The sequence below is a fragment of the Ranitomeya imitator genome, chromosome 9 (assembly GCF_032444005.1).
Source record: "Ranitomeya imitator isolate aRanImi1 chromosome 9, aRanImi1.pri, whole genome shotgun sequence".
Lineage (NCBI taxonomy): Eukaryota > Metazoa > Chordata > Amphibia > Anura > Dendrobatidae > Ranitomeya > Ranitomeya imitator.
The window spans coordinates 38,615,329-38,632,752 of NC_091290.1; the positions used below are offsets into that span (position 1 = coordinate 38,615,329).

The 17,424-nt window shown below is 41.6% G+C and overlaps 1 protein-coding gene across 9 annotated transcripts in view; it reads right to left on the minus strand.

Annotated features, from left to right (window-relative positions):
• Positions 1 to 15,382: 15,382 nt before the first annotated feature.
• Positions 15,383 to 17,424, minus strand: part of MARK2 (microtubule affinity regulating kinase 2) — a 154,930-nt gene continuing 152,888 nt past the window's right edge. For all 9 annotated transcript variants that reach the window (XM_069738832.1, XM_069738827.1, XM_069738834.1 and 6 more), the window contains one exon: positions 15,383 to 17,210. In XM_069738832.1, the coding sequence (XP_069594933.1) occupies positions 16,859 to 17,210 (352 nt within the window). In that variant the 3' untranslated portion in view covers positions 15,383 to 16,858. The remainder of the gene's footprint in view (positions 17,211 to 17,424) is intronic.

Below are 17,424 nucleotides of genomic sequence, written 5' to 3' on the forward strand. Positions count from 1 at the left end.
TTCTAAAATAATTCATAGTCTTAAACTGTATGATCCGAATGAGTGGTAGACAGTATTAGTAATATTTCCAGGACTCATCACCTGTGTATTTGGTGAGTGGTGGCAGCGCGTATGAGCGGGTGTGAGGCCTGGGTCGGTGTGATTTATGCTCCCATTACAGCATAGGACAGAGGTCGAATGCTGGGCTGAGAGAGGAGAGATAGATTTACCCTTGCAGGCACAACCCCAAGACACGTGCTGAGAGCGGTTACGTGACGAATTAGTGGCAACACGGAGAGGGATCCGTGACAATATGTACTGTATATATGTATGTACATATGTATGTACTGTACATATAGATGTGTATATATATGTACGCATATATGTATGTATATACAGTACAGACCAAAAGTTTAGACACACCTCATTTAAAGATTTTTCTGTATTTTCATGACTATGAAATTTGTACATTCACACTGAAGGCATCAAAACTATGAATTAACACATGTGGAATTATATACTTAACAAAGAAGTATGAAACTACTGAAATTATGTCTTATATTCTAGGTTCTTCAAAGTAGCCACCTTTTGCTTTGATGACTGCTTTGCACACTCTTGGCATTCTCTTGATGAGCTTCAAGAGGTAGTCACCGAAAATGGTCTTCCAACAATCTTGAAGAAGTTCCCAGAAATGCTTAGCACTTGTTGGCCCTTTTGCCTTCACTCTGCGGTCCAGCTCACCCCAAACCATCTCGTTGGGTTCAGGTCTGGTGACTGTGGAGGCCAGGTCATCTGGCGTAGCACCCCATCAGTCTCCTTCTTGGTCAAATAGCCCTTACACAGCCTGGAGGTGTGTTTGGGGTCATTGTCCTGTTGAAAAATAAATGATGGTCCAACTAAACGCAAACTGGATGGAATAGCATGCCGCTGCAAGATGCTGTGTTAGCTGTGCTGGTTTAGTATGCCTTCAATTTTGAATAAATCCCCAACAGTGTCACCAGCAAAGCATCCCCACACCATCAGACCTCCTCCTCCATGCTTCACGGTGGGAACCAGGCATGTAGAGTCCATCCGTTCACCTTTTCTGCGTCACACAAAGACACGGTGGTTGGAACAAAAGATCTCAAATTTGGACTCATCAGACCAAAGCACAGATTTCCAATGGTCTAATGTCCATTCCTTGTGTTCTTCAGCCCAAACAAGTTTCTTCTGCTTGTTGCCTGTCCTTAGCAGTGGTTTCCTAGCAGCTATTTTACCATGAAGGCCTGCTGCACAAAGTCTCCTCTTAACAGTTGTTGTAGAGATGTGTCTGCTGCTAGAACTCTGTGTGGCATTGGTCTCTAATCTGAGCTGCTGTTAACCTGCGATGTCTGAGGCTGGTGACTCGGATAAACTTATCCTCAGAAGCAGAGGTGACACTTGGTCTTCATTTCCTAGGGCGGTCCTCATGTGAGCCAGTTTCTTTGTAGTGCTTGATGGTTTTTGCCACTGCACTTGGGGACACTTTCAAAGTTTTCCCAATTTTTCAGACTGACTGACCATTTCTTAAAGTAATGATAGCCACTTGTTTTTCTTTACTTACAATTTGTATTATGGCAAGAAAAAAGCAGCCAACAGTCTATTCAGTAGGACTATCAGCTGTGTATCCACCAGACTTCTGCACAACACAACTGATGGTCCCAACCCCATTTATAAGGCAAGAAATCCCACGTATTAAAGCTGACAGGGCACACCTGTGAAGTGAAAACCATTCCTGGTGACTAACTCTTGAGGCTGATCAAGAGAATGCCAAGAGTGTGCAAATCAGTCATCAAAGCAAAAGGTGGCTACTTTGAAGAACCTAGAATATAAGACATAATTTCAGTTGTTTCACACTTTTTTGTTAAGTATATAATTCCACATGTGTTAATCCATAGTTTTGATGCCTTCAGTGTGTGTGTTCAATTTTCATAGTCATGAAAATACAGAAAAATCTTTAAATGAGGTGTGTCCAAACTTTAGGTCTGTACTGTATATGTATGTATATATGATGCATGTATATATATATATATAAATATGTATGTATTGAATATGTATGCATATAAATATATATGAAGCTTGAGGAGCTTCAAGAGGTAGTCACCGGGAATGGTTTTCACTTCACAGGTGTGCCCTGTCAGGTTTAATAAGTGGGATTTCTTGCCTTATAAATGGGGTTGGGACCATCAGTTGTGTTGTGCAGAAGTCTGGCGGATAGACAGCTGATAGTCCTCCTGAATAGACTGTAAGAATTTGTATTATGGCAAGAGAAAAGCAGCTAAGTAAAGAAAAACGAGTGGCCATCATTACTTTAAGAAATGAAGGTCAGTGAGTCCGAAAAATTGGGAAAACTTTAAACGTGTCCCCAAGTGCAGTGGCAAAAACCATCAAGCGCTACAAAAAAAAACTCTCACATGAGGACCTCCCCAGGAAAGGAAGACCAAGAGTCACCTCTGCTTCTGAGGATAAGTTTATCCGAGTAACCAGCCTCAGAAATCTCAGGTTAACAGCCGCTCAGATTAGAGACCAGGTCAATGCCACACAGAGTTCTAGCAGCAGACACATCTCTACAACAACTGTTAAGAGGAGACTTTGTGCAGCAGGCCTTCATGGTAAAATAGCTGCTAGGAAACCACTGCTAAGGACAGGCAACAAGCAGAAGAGACTTGTTTGGGCTAAAGAACCCAAGGAATGGACATTAGACCAGTGGAAATCTGTGCTTTGGTCTGATGAGTCCAAATTTGAGATCTTTGGTTACAACCACCGTGTCTTTGTGCGACGCAGAAAAGGTGAACGGATGGACTCTACATGCCTGGTTCCCACCGTAAAGTATGGAGGAGGAGGTGTGATGGTGTGGGGGTGCTTTGCTGGTGACACTGTTGGGGATTTATTCAAAATTGAAGGCATACTAAACCAGCACGGCTAACACAGCATCTTGCAGCAGCATGCTATTCCATCCGGTTTGCGTTTAGTTGGACCATCATCTATTTTTTAACAGAACAATGACCCCAAACACACCTCCAGGCTGTGTAAGGGCTATTGGACCAAGAAGGAGAGTGATGGGGTGCTACGCCAGATGACCTGGCCTCCACAGTCACCAGACCTGAACCCAATCGAGATGGTTTGGGGTGAGCTGGACCGCAGAGTGAAGGCAAAAGGGCCAACAAGTGCTAAGCATCTCTGGGAACGCCTTCAAGATTGTTGGAAGACCATTCCCGGTGACTACCTCTTGAAGATCATCAAGAGAACAGTGTGCAAAGCAGTCATCAAGCAAAAGGTGGCTACTTTGAAGAATCTAGAATGTAAGAAATGTTTTCAGTTTCTTCACTTTTTTGTTAATATAATTCCACATGTGTTAATTTATAGTTTTGATGCCTTCGGTGTGAATGTACAATTTTCATAGTCCTGAAAATACAGAAAAATCTTTAAATGAGAAGGTGTGTCCAAACTTTTGGTCTGTACTGTATATACTACCGTTCAAAAGTTTAGGGTCACCCAGATAATTGTGTTCTCCATGAAAACCCATACTTTTATTAATCAAATCAGTTGCCAAATGAATTGAAAATCTAGTCCAGAAATTGACAAGGTTAAAAAAAATATTTTTTTTTATTTGAAATAATTTTCTCCTTCAAACTTTGCTTTCTTCAAAGAATGCTCCCTTTGCAGCAATTCCAGCATTGCAGACCTTTGGCATTCTAGCAGTTAATTTGCTGAGGTTATCTGGAGAAATTTCACCCCATGCTTCCTGCAGCCCCTCCCACAAGTTGGTTTGGCTTGATGGGCACTTTTTGCACCATACGGTCAAGCTGCTCCCACAATGGCTTAATGGGGTTGAGATCTGGTGACTGCGCTGGCCACTCCATTACAGATACACTGTGTGCAGAATGATTAGGCAAATTGTATTTTGATCACATGATACTTTGTATACATGCTGTCCTAATCCAAGCTGTTCAGGCTTGAGAGCCAACTACCAATTAAGAAAATTCTGTGATGTGCATCTCTGTAATGAGGAGGGACGTTGTCAACTGACATCAAAACCCTATATAAGGGGTGCTTAATTATTTGGCAGCTTTCTTTCCTTTGGCAAAATGAGTCAGAAGAGAGATTTGACGGGCTCTGAAAAGTCCAAAATTGTGAGATGTCATACAGAGGGGTGCAGCAGTCTTGAAATTGCCAAACTTTTGAAGCGTGATCACAGAACAATCAAGTGTTTCATGGCAAATAGCCAACAGGGTCGCAAGAAGCATGTTGGGCAAAAAAGGCGCAAAATAACTCCATGAATTGAGGAAAATCAGGAGGATTTCAGAGCTGCAATATTACTGGAGTAACAAAAAGCACAAGGTGTGCAATACTCAGGGACTTGGCCAAGGTAAGGAAGGCTGAAAAACGACCACCTTTGAACAAGAAATATAAGATAAAACGTCAAGCCTGAGCCAAGAAATATCTTAAGACTGACTTTTCAAAGGTTTTATGGACTGATGAAATGAGTGACTCTTGATGGGCCAGAGGCTGGATCAGTAAAGGGCAGAGAGCTCCACTCCGACTCAGATGCCAGCAAGGTGGAGGTGGGGTACTGGTATGGGCTGGTATCATCAAAGATGAACTTGTGGCACCTTTTTGGGTTGAGGATGGAGTGAAGCTCAACTCCCAGACCTACTGCCAGTTTCTGGAAGACAACTTCGTCAAGCAGTGGTACAAGAAGTCAGCATCGTTCAAGAAAAACATTATTTTCATGCATTTCAATGCTCCATCACATGCCTCCAACTACTCCACAAACGTGGCTGGCCAGTAAAGGTCTCAAAGAAGAAAAAATAATGACATGGCCCCCTTGTTCACCTGATCTGAACCCCATAGAGAACATGTGGTCCCTCATAAAATGTGAGATCTACAGGGAGGGAAAACAGTACACCTCTCGGAACAGTGTCTGGGAGGCTATGGTGGCTGCTGCACGCAATGTTGGTCGTAAACAGATCAAGCAACTGACAATCTATGGATGGAGGCTGTTGAGTGTCATCATGAAGAAAGGTGGCTATATTGGTCACTAATTTTGGGGGGTTTTGTTTTTGCATGTCAGAAATGTTTTTTTCTAAATTTTGTGCAGTTATATTGGTTTTCCTGGTGAAAATAAACAAGTGAGATGGGAATATATTTGGTTTTTATTAAGTTGCCTAATAATTCTGCACACCGTGTAGAATACCAGCTGCCTGTTTCTTCCCATAATAGTTCTTGCATAATTTGGAGGTGTGCTTTGGGTCATTGTCCTGCTGTAGGATGAAATTGGCTCAAATCAAGCGCTGTCCACAGGGTATGGCATGTCGTTGCAAAATGGAGTGATAGCCTTCCTTATTCAAAATCTTTTACCTTGTTCAACTCTCCCACTTTACCAGCATCAAAGCAAACCCAGACCATCACATTACCTCCACCATGCTTGACAGATGGCGCAAGGCCCTCTTCCAGCATCTTTTCAGTTGTTCTGCATCTCACAAATGTTCTTCGGTGTGTGATCCAAACACCTAAAATTTGGATCCGTCTGTCCACAACACTTTTTTCCAATCTTCCTCTGTCCAATGTCTGTGTTCTTTTGCCCATATTAATATTTTCCTTTTATTAGCCAGTCTCAGATATGGCTTTTTCTTTGCCACTCTGCCCTGAAGGCCAGCACCCAGGAGTCGCCTCTTCACTAGACGTTGAAACTGGCATTTTGCGTGTACTATTTAATGAAGCTGCCAGTTGAGAACCTGTGAGGCATTGATTTATCAAACTACAGACTCTAGTGTACTTGTCTTGTTGCTCAGTTGTGCAGTGGGGCCTCTCACTTCTCTTTCTACTCTGGTTAGAGCCTGTTTGTGCTCTCCTCTGAAGGGAGTAGTACACACCATTGTAGGAAATCTGTTTCTTGGCAATCTCTCGCATGGAATAGCCTTCATTTCTAAGAACAAGAATAGACTATTGAGTCTCACATCAAAGTTCTTTTTTTTCTGGCCATTTTTTGAGTTTAATGGAACCAACAAATGTAATTCTCCAGATTCTCAACTAGCTCAAAGGAATGTCAGGTTTATGGGTTCTCTAATCAGCCAAACTGTTTTCAGCTGTGCTAACATACTTGCACAAGGGCTTTCAAGGGTATTCTAACCATTCATTAGCCTTCTTACACAGTTAGCAAACACAAAGTACCACAAGAACACTGGAGTGATGGTTGTTGGAAATGGGCCTCTATACAGCTATAAAGATATTGCATTACAAACCAGTTTGCAGCTAGAATAGTCCTTTACCACATTAACAGTGTATAGTGTATTTCTGAATCATTTAATGTTAGTTTCATTGGAAAAAACTGCTTTTTTCAAAAATAAGGAAACTTCTAAGTGAACGGTACGTTCAGACTTTTTTTTGCTAAACTAATAAACTTCTAAGTGACCCTAAACTTTTGAATGGTAGTGTGTATCAATTCAATGCATGTAAATACATATGCATGCATACCTATATGTATACATGCATGTATATGTGTATATGTATGCATGTATATGTGTATATGTATGCATGTATATACAACCCCTGGCAAAAATTATGTAATCACCGACCTTGGAGGATATTCAAAGTAACCATTACGGACTACCACATTTTTTGTTCTTGATTCCTTTTAGTGTTTCTTAAAGCCAGAAAGTTGCCATTTGAAATGACTTTAGTTTTGTGCCATGTCTGTGATCTGCTTTTTTTCTACAAAATTATACAACTGAATGAACATCCTCCAAGGCCGGTGATTCCATAATTTTTGCCAGGGTGTGGGGGTGTGTGTATATTTTTTTTTTGTGTGTGTGTGTTTTGACGAATATTTCCTTTGAAAACGATGTGTGAGAGAATTTCTCTATGTAAAAGCTCATGTTAAATATTGCATTTCAAATCGGATAGCATTCACACTGCATTTGGATTTAAATCGGAAAAATGGTTTGAAAAATGGGACTGTACTCTCAGAAAAAAATGCATGACACTCACATTACACTCTTCTGACTCTCCTGCCTCAAAATCGGACAGATTTTAAAATCGCTAGTGTGTCTCCAGCCTCACATTTCTATTACCCGTAATCCCATATTGATAGGTCAAATACGTCCCGGGATGACAGATTCCCTTTGAACCAGTTTCTGTCCCACTACAAGAACACTACAAGGACACTCCAAGAAATACTGATGCAATAGGTTGTGCAGAGTAGATCCGTAACTTGAGCTTCATTCAGACGAGTGTATGAAAACTTTTTTTCCTCCTCTTTTCCAATATATCCTTTGAAAATAGATAGCAACTTGTAAATGTATTATTTTTTTAAAGCATCCATTACGTTTTATGGACAAATTTCATTTTTAAAACTGTAGAAGCTAATGACATGGTGATTAGCCCAATTGGCCCAATCTGCACAGACTCAAACTACTCATCTAAATGAGACGTTAATAGTAACAGCAGTCGCTCCCTTAATAAATCGATTATTATACTAACTGTATAACGGATGCATATTTCTATTTTTGTGTATCAATGTCTCATCACGAATGAGGAATTAATGTGTTGTGAAAAAAATTATTTCCTGATTAAATGTAAAGGTCGTAGGTTTCCTCACCTCCCAAGAAAAGGTTGGACTGATGAAGGCCATCCATTTTCAAAGAAAAGCCAGTGCAGGTAATAAGTGATCACAATACATTGCGCTTTTCTGAGTGGTGGCGATCAGCTGTCGTCTTTTGCGAAATGCATATTGCCAGATACTTTCCCAAATAGCACCCACAGCAAGGAAAACGCAGTTTTACATGGTAACCAGAGCAGCGCTGTTCTTGTCCATGGTGACATTATGTTCTAATGGGCAAATTTTACAGTTTCTGCTACTTTCCATGCCCTCAATTCACTAGTAGAAAAAGACATAATTGGGATTTGTACGCGAGTGTATAGCGGAGGCACAAGTTTTGATGTATATAGTATATTTTAAGTTTTAAGACTCGGCCCAAAATGACTTTTCAAACAAAGCACAGGTTGCTTGGTGCATTACCACGCAGAAAATTAATTACGGTAAGTACATCTTCCCACCTACTTGTTTATCACTGCCCTTCTCTGGTGCTGTAAAGCCAGAGCTTCCAATCAAAGGGGATAGGGAGATAGGAAAACAAACAGGTGGGAAAGTGCACTTAAATGATTGGCCATGCTGTGAAGCACCGAGCCCCTGTACTGGGTTTGAACAGTCATTCTGTGCTGACAGTCCCTTTAAATCACCAGATATACTCACATGTAAGCAATCCGCATCAGTTTAACTCCACCTTGGGGATGCTGCATGCAGAGTCAGGGGCTTATTTTAAAACTTTATTTTATGTAAAAATCTTTGAGATTCAAAATGGCGATTACTGGAGGGAGAATTCACACACGTGTTTGGTGCAGAGTACAGACAGGATGCACACACTCCGCGGCTGCAGGTCTACTGACCCGAACTTGTCGGCCTTAACTAGACTTGTGAAGCCGATTTCAAGGAAGAAGACTCGCCACCTTTCTGAAAATCAGCGTGACATCGATATGTGATGGGATTGCCCAACTCGTGGACAGAGATTCATAAAATAATACCATATTCTCACTTGCCAGACCAGCACCTTTCCAGACACACTTGGCAATGTCAGATGTGCAGCAGCAGAAGCCGCTGGAAAGGTACTAGTCCATAAGATAAGTATAGAGTACTCTTTTTTATTGTACGTGGGTTGTATAAGGGGTCGTCCACTACTTATACAACCCATTTATGTAAAGGTTTAAAGATGGATTTGTCACGATACTCAAACGGATTGCTTGTGCATATGATATTGATCTATCCTAAGAATGGGTTATTTTTTTTAAAGGGAATCTGGCAGCAGGTGGACACCTAAAATCTAACTACATGCCTGTATTTCTCTTTAAAAAATGAATGCCCCATACTATGGGGGTTGTCCAAGTTTACAGAATATAGTGATACTCGCCTTATGAAACTTATTTTGCAGCATATTCAAATGTCCAGACTAGTCAGAAAGCTTTGCATTATAGGCTCACCAGTCCTGCCCAGTCTGACCATTGCAAAGGTCCCTGAGCCATCCTTGCTTTCTCCTCCTGAAACATTGAATCTCACAACTTCGGGCATGTGTAGTGGAGCGCAAGCCTTTAGTATGGAAGACATGTATTCAAAGGTTTCGGGAGATTAGGTTAGCTCAGAGATCGGTCACGTTTTAGTGGGTTTGCTACCTGTACTTGTGAGCTTATAATGCACGGCTTTCTGACTAGTCAGGACATTTAAACATGCAGCGAAAGAAGTTTCATAAAAGAAATGTCACTATATTCTGTAAACTTGCCCCACACAATGGGGTTGTCGACAGTTAGATTACAGGTGTTGCTCCTGCCACCAGGTTCTTTTTAAGGGTTCGCTCACTGGAACATCTACAACGGACAAGTGCAATCCGATGTTTTATCAGATAGCACTGTTCTTCTATGGGGCAATGCTGATCAAAGGTTTTTTATAATCATTCAGATTTGGCAGGGCATTTTGACACCCCCACTCCCACCTGAAAAAAAAATAATGAAGTCACATTAATGTACCTTTATACTCTTCAACTAGCATAGAGATCCCATTAAAGATTGATTGCGTTTCCATTCTTTCTAATCTTACCTTTTTTTCAATTCTTCTTGTCCTGTATCATCTTGGATCACAGAGCTCAAAATTTCAATTAGCCTAAAATCCGCTTGGCTAAGATAAATCCTTGTGGCTTTATAAAATAGTGTGACAGCAGTATTCATATAGTTTTCCTAAAACTCGCTTGCCTGGGCAAATTTCTGAAAGGTGAATACATTTTCAATATACAGGTTTTTACAATAGTAGAGATTTTAATTGGTTTAAATAAAGCTGTGGATTTTTTAATTTTTTTTTTTTTTAATTTGTTGAAAAGGTACGTACAATAGCATCGCACTGACGAAACTCCAGACAGCTGCAAGTCCAGTTATTGTGAGACATCACAGATGTACTTTTGTGTTGCAGAATCCTGGCACGTTGCTGTAATTGCCAGTGCCGACATAGCAGATTTATCAAGTCACCAAGTGGTTTTTCACTCATTTATCTTACCGACTGTGTTATGGATATTGTCGTCTTCTATCTGCTCTGAGCTGAAAGTGATTTTCAGCCATAGAAATTTATTTTACATAAATAATAATCCATAAGCGACTAAGTTACTGGCCTGACAGTTCATAAGTTTCCTTTATCAGGGTGATCTGAACCAACACTTTTCTTTTTCTTCTCAATTGTACAGGAAAATCTAGCAGACAGGGCTAAACAATTGGCCACCAGAAAAAAATAAAACAGCATATTGCGCAGTATTAATTCTTTTACGTTGTGACCAATGGCCAACATCTGACAGTATTGCTCTATGGAGACTGTATAGATCAGGGAATTTGGACATATCAAATATTAAGATGTGAACAGCGTCTGACGTACATTTTGCTTTACAATGCAGTGTTCCTCAGCCATCTCACCGTCTGCGCAGTAAGCAGGACTTAAAGGGGTTTTCCACACTCAACTGTTGTGTTCCAAAAAAGTTTGTATCTGTTCAAAACTGGGTTGAGAAAGCTGTATTTCATATTCTATCTATCCATCTCTACCCTCACCTACTGTATTCTCACCCATCCCTTGTAGATTGTGAGCCTTCGCGGGCAGGGTCCTCTCTGCTCCTGTACCAGTTATGACTTGTATTGTTTAAGATTATTGTACTTGTTTTTATGTATACCCCTCCTCACATGTAAAGCGCCATGGAATAAATGGCGCTATAACAATAAATAATAATAATAATAATTCTATATACTGAAGCTATAAATTTGGGTCAAGAGACTTGCGGTCAATCCAGGTATAATGGTCCTTATACAAATTGTGAAATATTGCCCCAAGTCCAGTTTAGTCTAGGTATATTGACATGACTGCTGTAGCCACTGAGCTCAGTGTATCTGCCAAGGTAGAAGGCACAGCATTGAGCTCAGGGGTAATCTGCACTGTAGTAGTCAATAAACGAAGACATGAACAGTACTGGACCCAGAGAGGGCGAGTACCAAGGTATTTGATATATACAATAGTTATGAGCGAACGTGCTCAGATAAGTTGTTATCCAAGCATCTGGCAGTGCTCGTATAGTATGTTTGAGTCTCCACGGCTACACGACTTGCGGCTATTAGACAGCCTCAACAATGTGGGGATTGCCTGTTAGTCAGCCTCAACAAATGTGGGGATTGCCTGTTATACAGCCTCAACAAATGTGGGCATTGCCTAAAGGTACCGTTACACTAAACGATTTTCCAACAATCACGACCAGCGATACGACCTGGCCGTGATCGTTGGTAAGTCGTGTGGTCGCTGGAGAGCTGTCACACAGACCGCTCTCCAGCGACCAACGATGCCAAAGTCCCCGGGTAACCAGGGTAAACATCGGGTTACCCAGCGCAGGGCCGCGCTTAGTAACCCGATGCTTACCCTGGTTACCATTGTAAGTGTAAAAAAAAAAAACTACATACTCACATTCCGGTGTCTGTTAGGTCCCCCACTGTCACCTTCCTGCACTGACTGTGTCGGCGCCGGCCGTAAAGCAGAGCACAGCGGTGACGTCACCGCTGTGCTTTAAGGCCGGCGCTCACAGTCAGTGCGGGAAGCTGACGGCGAGGGACGTGACAGACACCGGAATGTGAGTATGTTGTTTTTTTTTTTTAACTTTTACAATGGTAACCAGGGTAAATATCGGGTTACTAAGCGCGGCCCTGCGCTTAGTAACCCGATGTTTACCCTGGTTACAAGTGAACACACAAGTGAAATAAAGTTCTGGCCTCCTAGCTCCGACCAGCGATGTCACAGCAGGATCCTGATCGCTGCTGCGTGTCAAACACAACGAGATCGCTATCCAGGACGCTGCAACGTCACGGATCGCTATCGTTCTCGTTCAAAAGTTGCTCAGTGTGAAGGTACCTTAACAGCTGCAAATGATGCAGCCACAGGGGCTCTAAGATAATATCCGAGCATCTGGGAGTGCTTGTATAACACGTTATCTGAGCACGTTCGCTCATCACTAATATACAAGCTTTGAGAACATGAATGCTGATCGTGGCAAGCACTCATCTTTTCTGTGCTCTCTAGCAGAATCATCTGACAGTGGATTATCTTTCCGCCAAACAAAAGAATTGGGCGATCGAACACCAACCACCCGATCCTCATGTCTCAAGACAAAATCTATATGGGGAAAGTCAGCAGGCCCACATGACAAGCAGCTTGTTGGCTGATCCTGCCAGGTTCACACATTTAATGTGAATGTGGAATTTTTACGAGAAGATAAGACAAGGTGTCATCTGAGAAGGAAAAGCGGACACTGCTCACCTGCAGAGATACTAAGAAACTTCTGGCAAGGACAAAGTGATAGGATCTGCCTAAGGCCGGTTTCACACGTCAGTGGCTCCGGTACGTGAGGTGACAGTTTCCTCACGTACTGGAGACACTGACACACGTAGACACATTGAAATCAATGCATCTGTGCAGATGTCATTGATTTTTTGCGGACCGTGTCTCCGTGTGCCAAACACGGAGACATGTCAGTGTTCGTGGGAGCGCACGGATTACACGGACCCATTAAAGTCAATGGGTCCATGTAAAACACGTACCGCACACGGACGCTGTCCGTGTGCTGTGCAGGAGACAGCGCTACAGAAAGCGCTGTCCCCCCCACTGGTGCTGAAGCCGCCATTCATATCTTCCCTGCAGCAGCGTTTGCTGTAGAGAAGATATGAATATTCCTTTTTTTTTAGTTTCTCATGTTTAAAATAAAGCTCCATGTCCCCACCCCCCTCCGACCCCCTGTGCGCCCGCCCGCTGTTCTTAAAATACTCACCTGGCTTCCTCGCTGGCGCTGCTTCCTGTCCTGGCCGCACCTTCTACTGTATGAGCGGTCACGAGGGGCCGCTCATTTACAGTGATGAATATGCGGCTCCACCTCCCATAAGGGTGGAGCCGCATATTCATTACTGTAAATGAGCGGCCCCACGTGACCGCTCATACAGTAGAAGGTGCGGCCAGGACAGGAAGCAGCACCAGCCAGCGAGGGAGCCGGGGGAGTGTTTTAAGAACAGTGGGGGGGGGGCGCACAAGGGGTGGGAGGGGGGTGGGGACATGGAGCTTTATTTTAAACATGAGAAACTAAAAAAAAAAAGGAATATTCATATCTTCTCTACAGAAAACGCTGCTGCAGGGAAGATATGAATGGCGGCTTCAGCACTAGATGCTGGTGCGTGTGGTACCCAGCACGGTGCGTGTGGTACCCAGTGGGCACACGGGCGGCACACGTGTGCCACAGAAACGCACGGGCACACGGACACGGATAATTCCGGTACCGATTTTTCCGGTACCGGAATTATCTGGACGTGTGAGACTGCCCTAAAGCACTGCAGTGGGAAGCCAGATGCATATTACTAGGTTTTAGCCTTTGAATGTACTGCATGTACCATTTTCTGGGGCTAGAACAATGCAAAAGAAAAATATGATTCCATTGGAGATTTGTAACTATATTCCTGTTTAGTGCTGGGATGCAGAGTAAAAGTATTTAACTGCAGAAATTGAGTGTGTGAAAATTATCACAATGTGAAATGAGAACCAGCTCCTATATATCCAAATCATCAACTGCTCAGTTGTACAAAAAAAACAACAACATATGAACTTGGAATTGCTCATGTGTGAACAGGTATTGTACTCAGATCCTTATTAACGGAGCCGAAAAAAAGAAGCAAATCAATAGACTTATTACAGCTTAATAATAAATAGTCATTGGATAAAAAAAATGGAGACTCTTAAGACTGCAGCGGACAAAGTATTGAACTGGGGTGGGGGGAGAATTTTCCCAAGTAGGCTCCAAAAATGAACAGATGCAAGTGGAATTCTCTGTGTGATGATATTAGCTCTCCGCATAGTTTTGATTTGATCTGTTACAAAATCAATAAATACATCATGGAGTTAAGAATAAGCATTACACAGGTTTACATGTAAATAAAGCTTTACCATTGTATAACCAAACATTCTGAAAAGTGGAAATATACATTGGGGGTAATTTGATAATAATGCTGCAGTGAGAGCCGTGCACCAAGGTATCGCCCTGTATGGCGCATGCTAAAACTATGGCCAGGTTGGGTCAGAACAAGTGCCATATCCATCATAAGTAGGGAGCTCGATCATTTCAGAGACTCAAGAAAGAACACACATAAGACATGAAACACCAGGACCATTTTAGGTTAATCTCTAAATATATAATATATATTGATTTTTCTCCATGTATTTATTTTTATTTAAGGTGAGATTAGATGCATATTTTTATTGCATCATTTTGAGGCACATAAAAGTTAACAATTTAATAGAAGAAATATAATTTTAGCTATATGACATAAAATAGACTAAGGTATCGTGGGAGTCTTTACTTTACAAAATACATGTATTATTTTATTTTTGTAAACTTTTATTGAAGGAAAATATATATATTTTTTTAAACAATATTTATTTTTCAGTTTTGTTAAGAGACTTTTTGTTTTACTGTACAGCAATACTTCTGTATGACATTACTTTAGCATCCATCTGCAATGGACAGACATCCTGTATACTCCAGACATAAGGGGCCCGATGACGCCTTGTCTGTCAGTGTACGAACACTGATCTAGGAACTGAGGCAGAACAGTATAAAGTGTCGGGACTTAATTATACAATAATTAAGCTTTATTTATAGAAAAACCAACTACCGGTAATCGCTTTACAACGAAGTTTTGTGATGGACAGATAAAGCGGAGAAAAAGGTGTAGGTGACTCCGAATGTCAATGAGAGTTTACAGATGTCCGCTCCATTGACATGTCTGGCCAACAGACTTTCTAAAAGAGACATGGAGAGCTTATAGGTCTTTTAATGGGAATTTGTCAGCAGGATGATGTAGGGGCAGACATCCAAATTTTATTAATGATCATAATATGCAGCCTTTTGACCAATTAATGCTCATTACTGTTATCCCCAACTTAAGGTGGCAAAAGTTTTTTTTACTTCTTTAGAAAAAAAAAAAAAAAACCAACCCACTGATGCCATTTTGACCAAAAGCCAGAGGTGGATTCAGCAGGCAGAAGCTGTAGATATTTTATGCTTATGTTGCATCTACTTCTGGCTATGGGTTAAACATTTTTTCCAAATGCATGAAAGCAGTCTTAAAAAGCAAAAAACAAACAAACCCAAAAACCTTTCTCATGAAGCGTCCACTATGGCACCTTGTCATTACTGCCATTTTTTTTATTTAGCTGTAATATGTCTATTGTTGCGGGAATGTCCTCCTTGTATTGCTGAAAGCTTTCATGTATGTGAGAAAGTGGATGGCGAGGTGTGATTTAATGAAAGAATAAGAAAAAGTCTTCATCACAGAAATTTTTTTTTCCAAACAGCAATGAAATCATTCACACAAAGGAAGAAAAAAAACAAACAAACAAAAGAAATTGCAAATCTGGAAAGTAATCACCACCTGTAAGCCGAGGTTCGCTACTACACCCCTCAGCTGCAGCCGGGAGTCACACGTAGATATGAGATTGATATATACAACAGAAACAAAAATCCTGCAACTGCTGCTGAGGGGTTATTAGAAAGTCTGATATGATGCACTGATCGATCCGCTGGCATTCAACATTCCTCAGCAAGGCAGCCTCCATTCATTCCATTCCAATAAGTAGGTATTTCACCGACACTTTCCTGGATTTAGATCTGGCTGTAGACAGATATTTACATTGTGACCTCTGCAGTCGTGATCTGCTATTGCCACCGTTCATACAAGCATGAGAAAGGGTGCGTTGTGTATACCGTGACATTGCTATAGTGATGTACTGCCAAATCAGGAGAAGTGGTGGGAACACAGAACATGGAGGAGTAAGTGGACAGGGCCCTTCCTGTGCCCCCTTTTTTTGTTTTTTTTTTTTGTTTACAGGGAACATGAACAAAAATCTGACTTGGATAACTGCTTATTTTTTCTTTTGTATATAATACATAAAAGGGAAGGGGAGAAGACGAGTTATTTAAACTAGACACAAATTCATTACCTATGTCTGTGAGTAAATGAAGAAGTACCCACCATTGCCCGGCACTGATCAGCCAGCTTACTTCCCAGTGAAACTACAATGTTTTGCCATTTTCAGTGACAGGCAAAAAAGCAAAAGAAAAAAAAAAAATACAGAAAAACAAACAAACCCCCAAAATGGGTTACCCACTAATTTTCCTCATAGCACACCTAGTTACCCACAAAAACTTACTCCATGTTGGGCAGTCTTCACCTGTACCTGTGTTGTATAGCCACCCTGAGCTAGTAGTTCAGTGTCTTAGACATTTTTTTTTTTTTTTTATATATATAAATTCTGTACAAAGGAACGGTCTGTGAATAGAGGGAAGGAACAGATACTGACCCCTTCAAATCTGCTGTGGTTTCATTCTTAAAACTGTACTAAATACAGATGGGAGGGGGCAACCATTTCTAGCTTGCTTTCTACAAGACTTTTTAGCAGTCTATTAGATAATCTGAGCCCCAAACCCAATCTTTAAAAAAAAAAAAAAAAAAATTATAAATCTATTTCAAATAAAATAACCCTCAAAACCTACAATGAAAGGAGCAGTAGTTTATCCCAGGGCACCCTGCCCGCCTCCACCTATATCACTGCTGAGCCCTTATCTCAGACATCCCAGCACAGAGAGCCAAAATGGAAATCCCGGCATCCTCTTGGATAAAAGAGCTGGTCAGGCTGTGGGAGGGCGCCTGCTAAGTGTCTCATTTTGTGTCTCTATCCCTTGCAGAGCAGAAAGCCCTGTTAAAGTTTGAGTTCGTTGGCAATTTTGGAGGCAATGTTCTTAAATGCCATGGAGGTGCCGGAAATTCTCTTGAAACGCACACCGTTGAGGGAGAGCCGTGGAAGCTTGCACACCTCCATCTCCCACTGTACATAGCTGTCATGACCTGGTGAGCCGTGGACACAAAGCAGCATGTACTTCTCTTGTGACTCGTGTTGGCAGTTATTGGCATCCAGCACTTTGCAGATTTCACTCATCATCTCATTAGGCTCCATTGAGCTGGTGGTTTTCATGCTCCACGTGAAGCGCAAAGAGCGAGGCTTGGAGTCTCTCAGGTCATCTTTATCTTTTTCTGCAACAGTCAGCTGAGGCCTGGAAAAAAAACAAAAACAAGATGCATCCAAATGTAACGTCACAAAGTCTGCGAAAGATAAATGTCCCCACCAAACTGTGGAAAACCTCAGATTCAGCACTTGGCAGCTATCCTACATTCACACCTGAGTTTGGACATTCTGCCTGTTTGCTACTTTATTTTCCCCGAGAACAAAAGTGTTGCTTTACTGATGCAAACAATTGACCCAGGGGT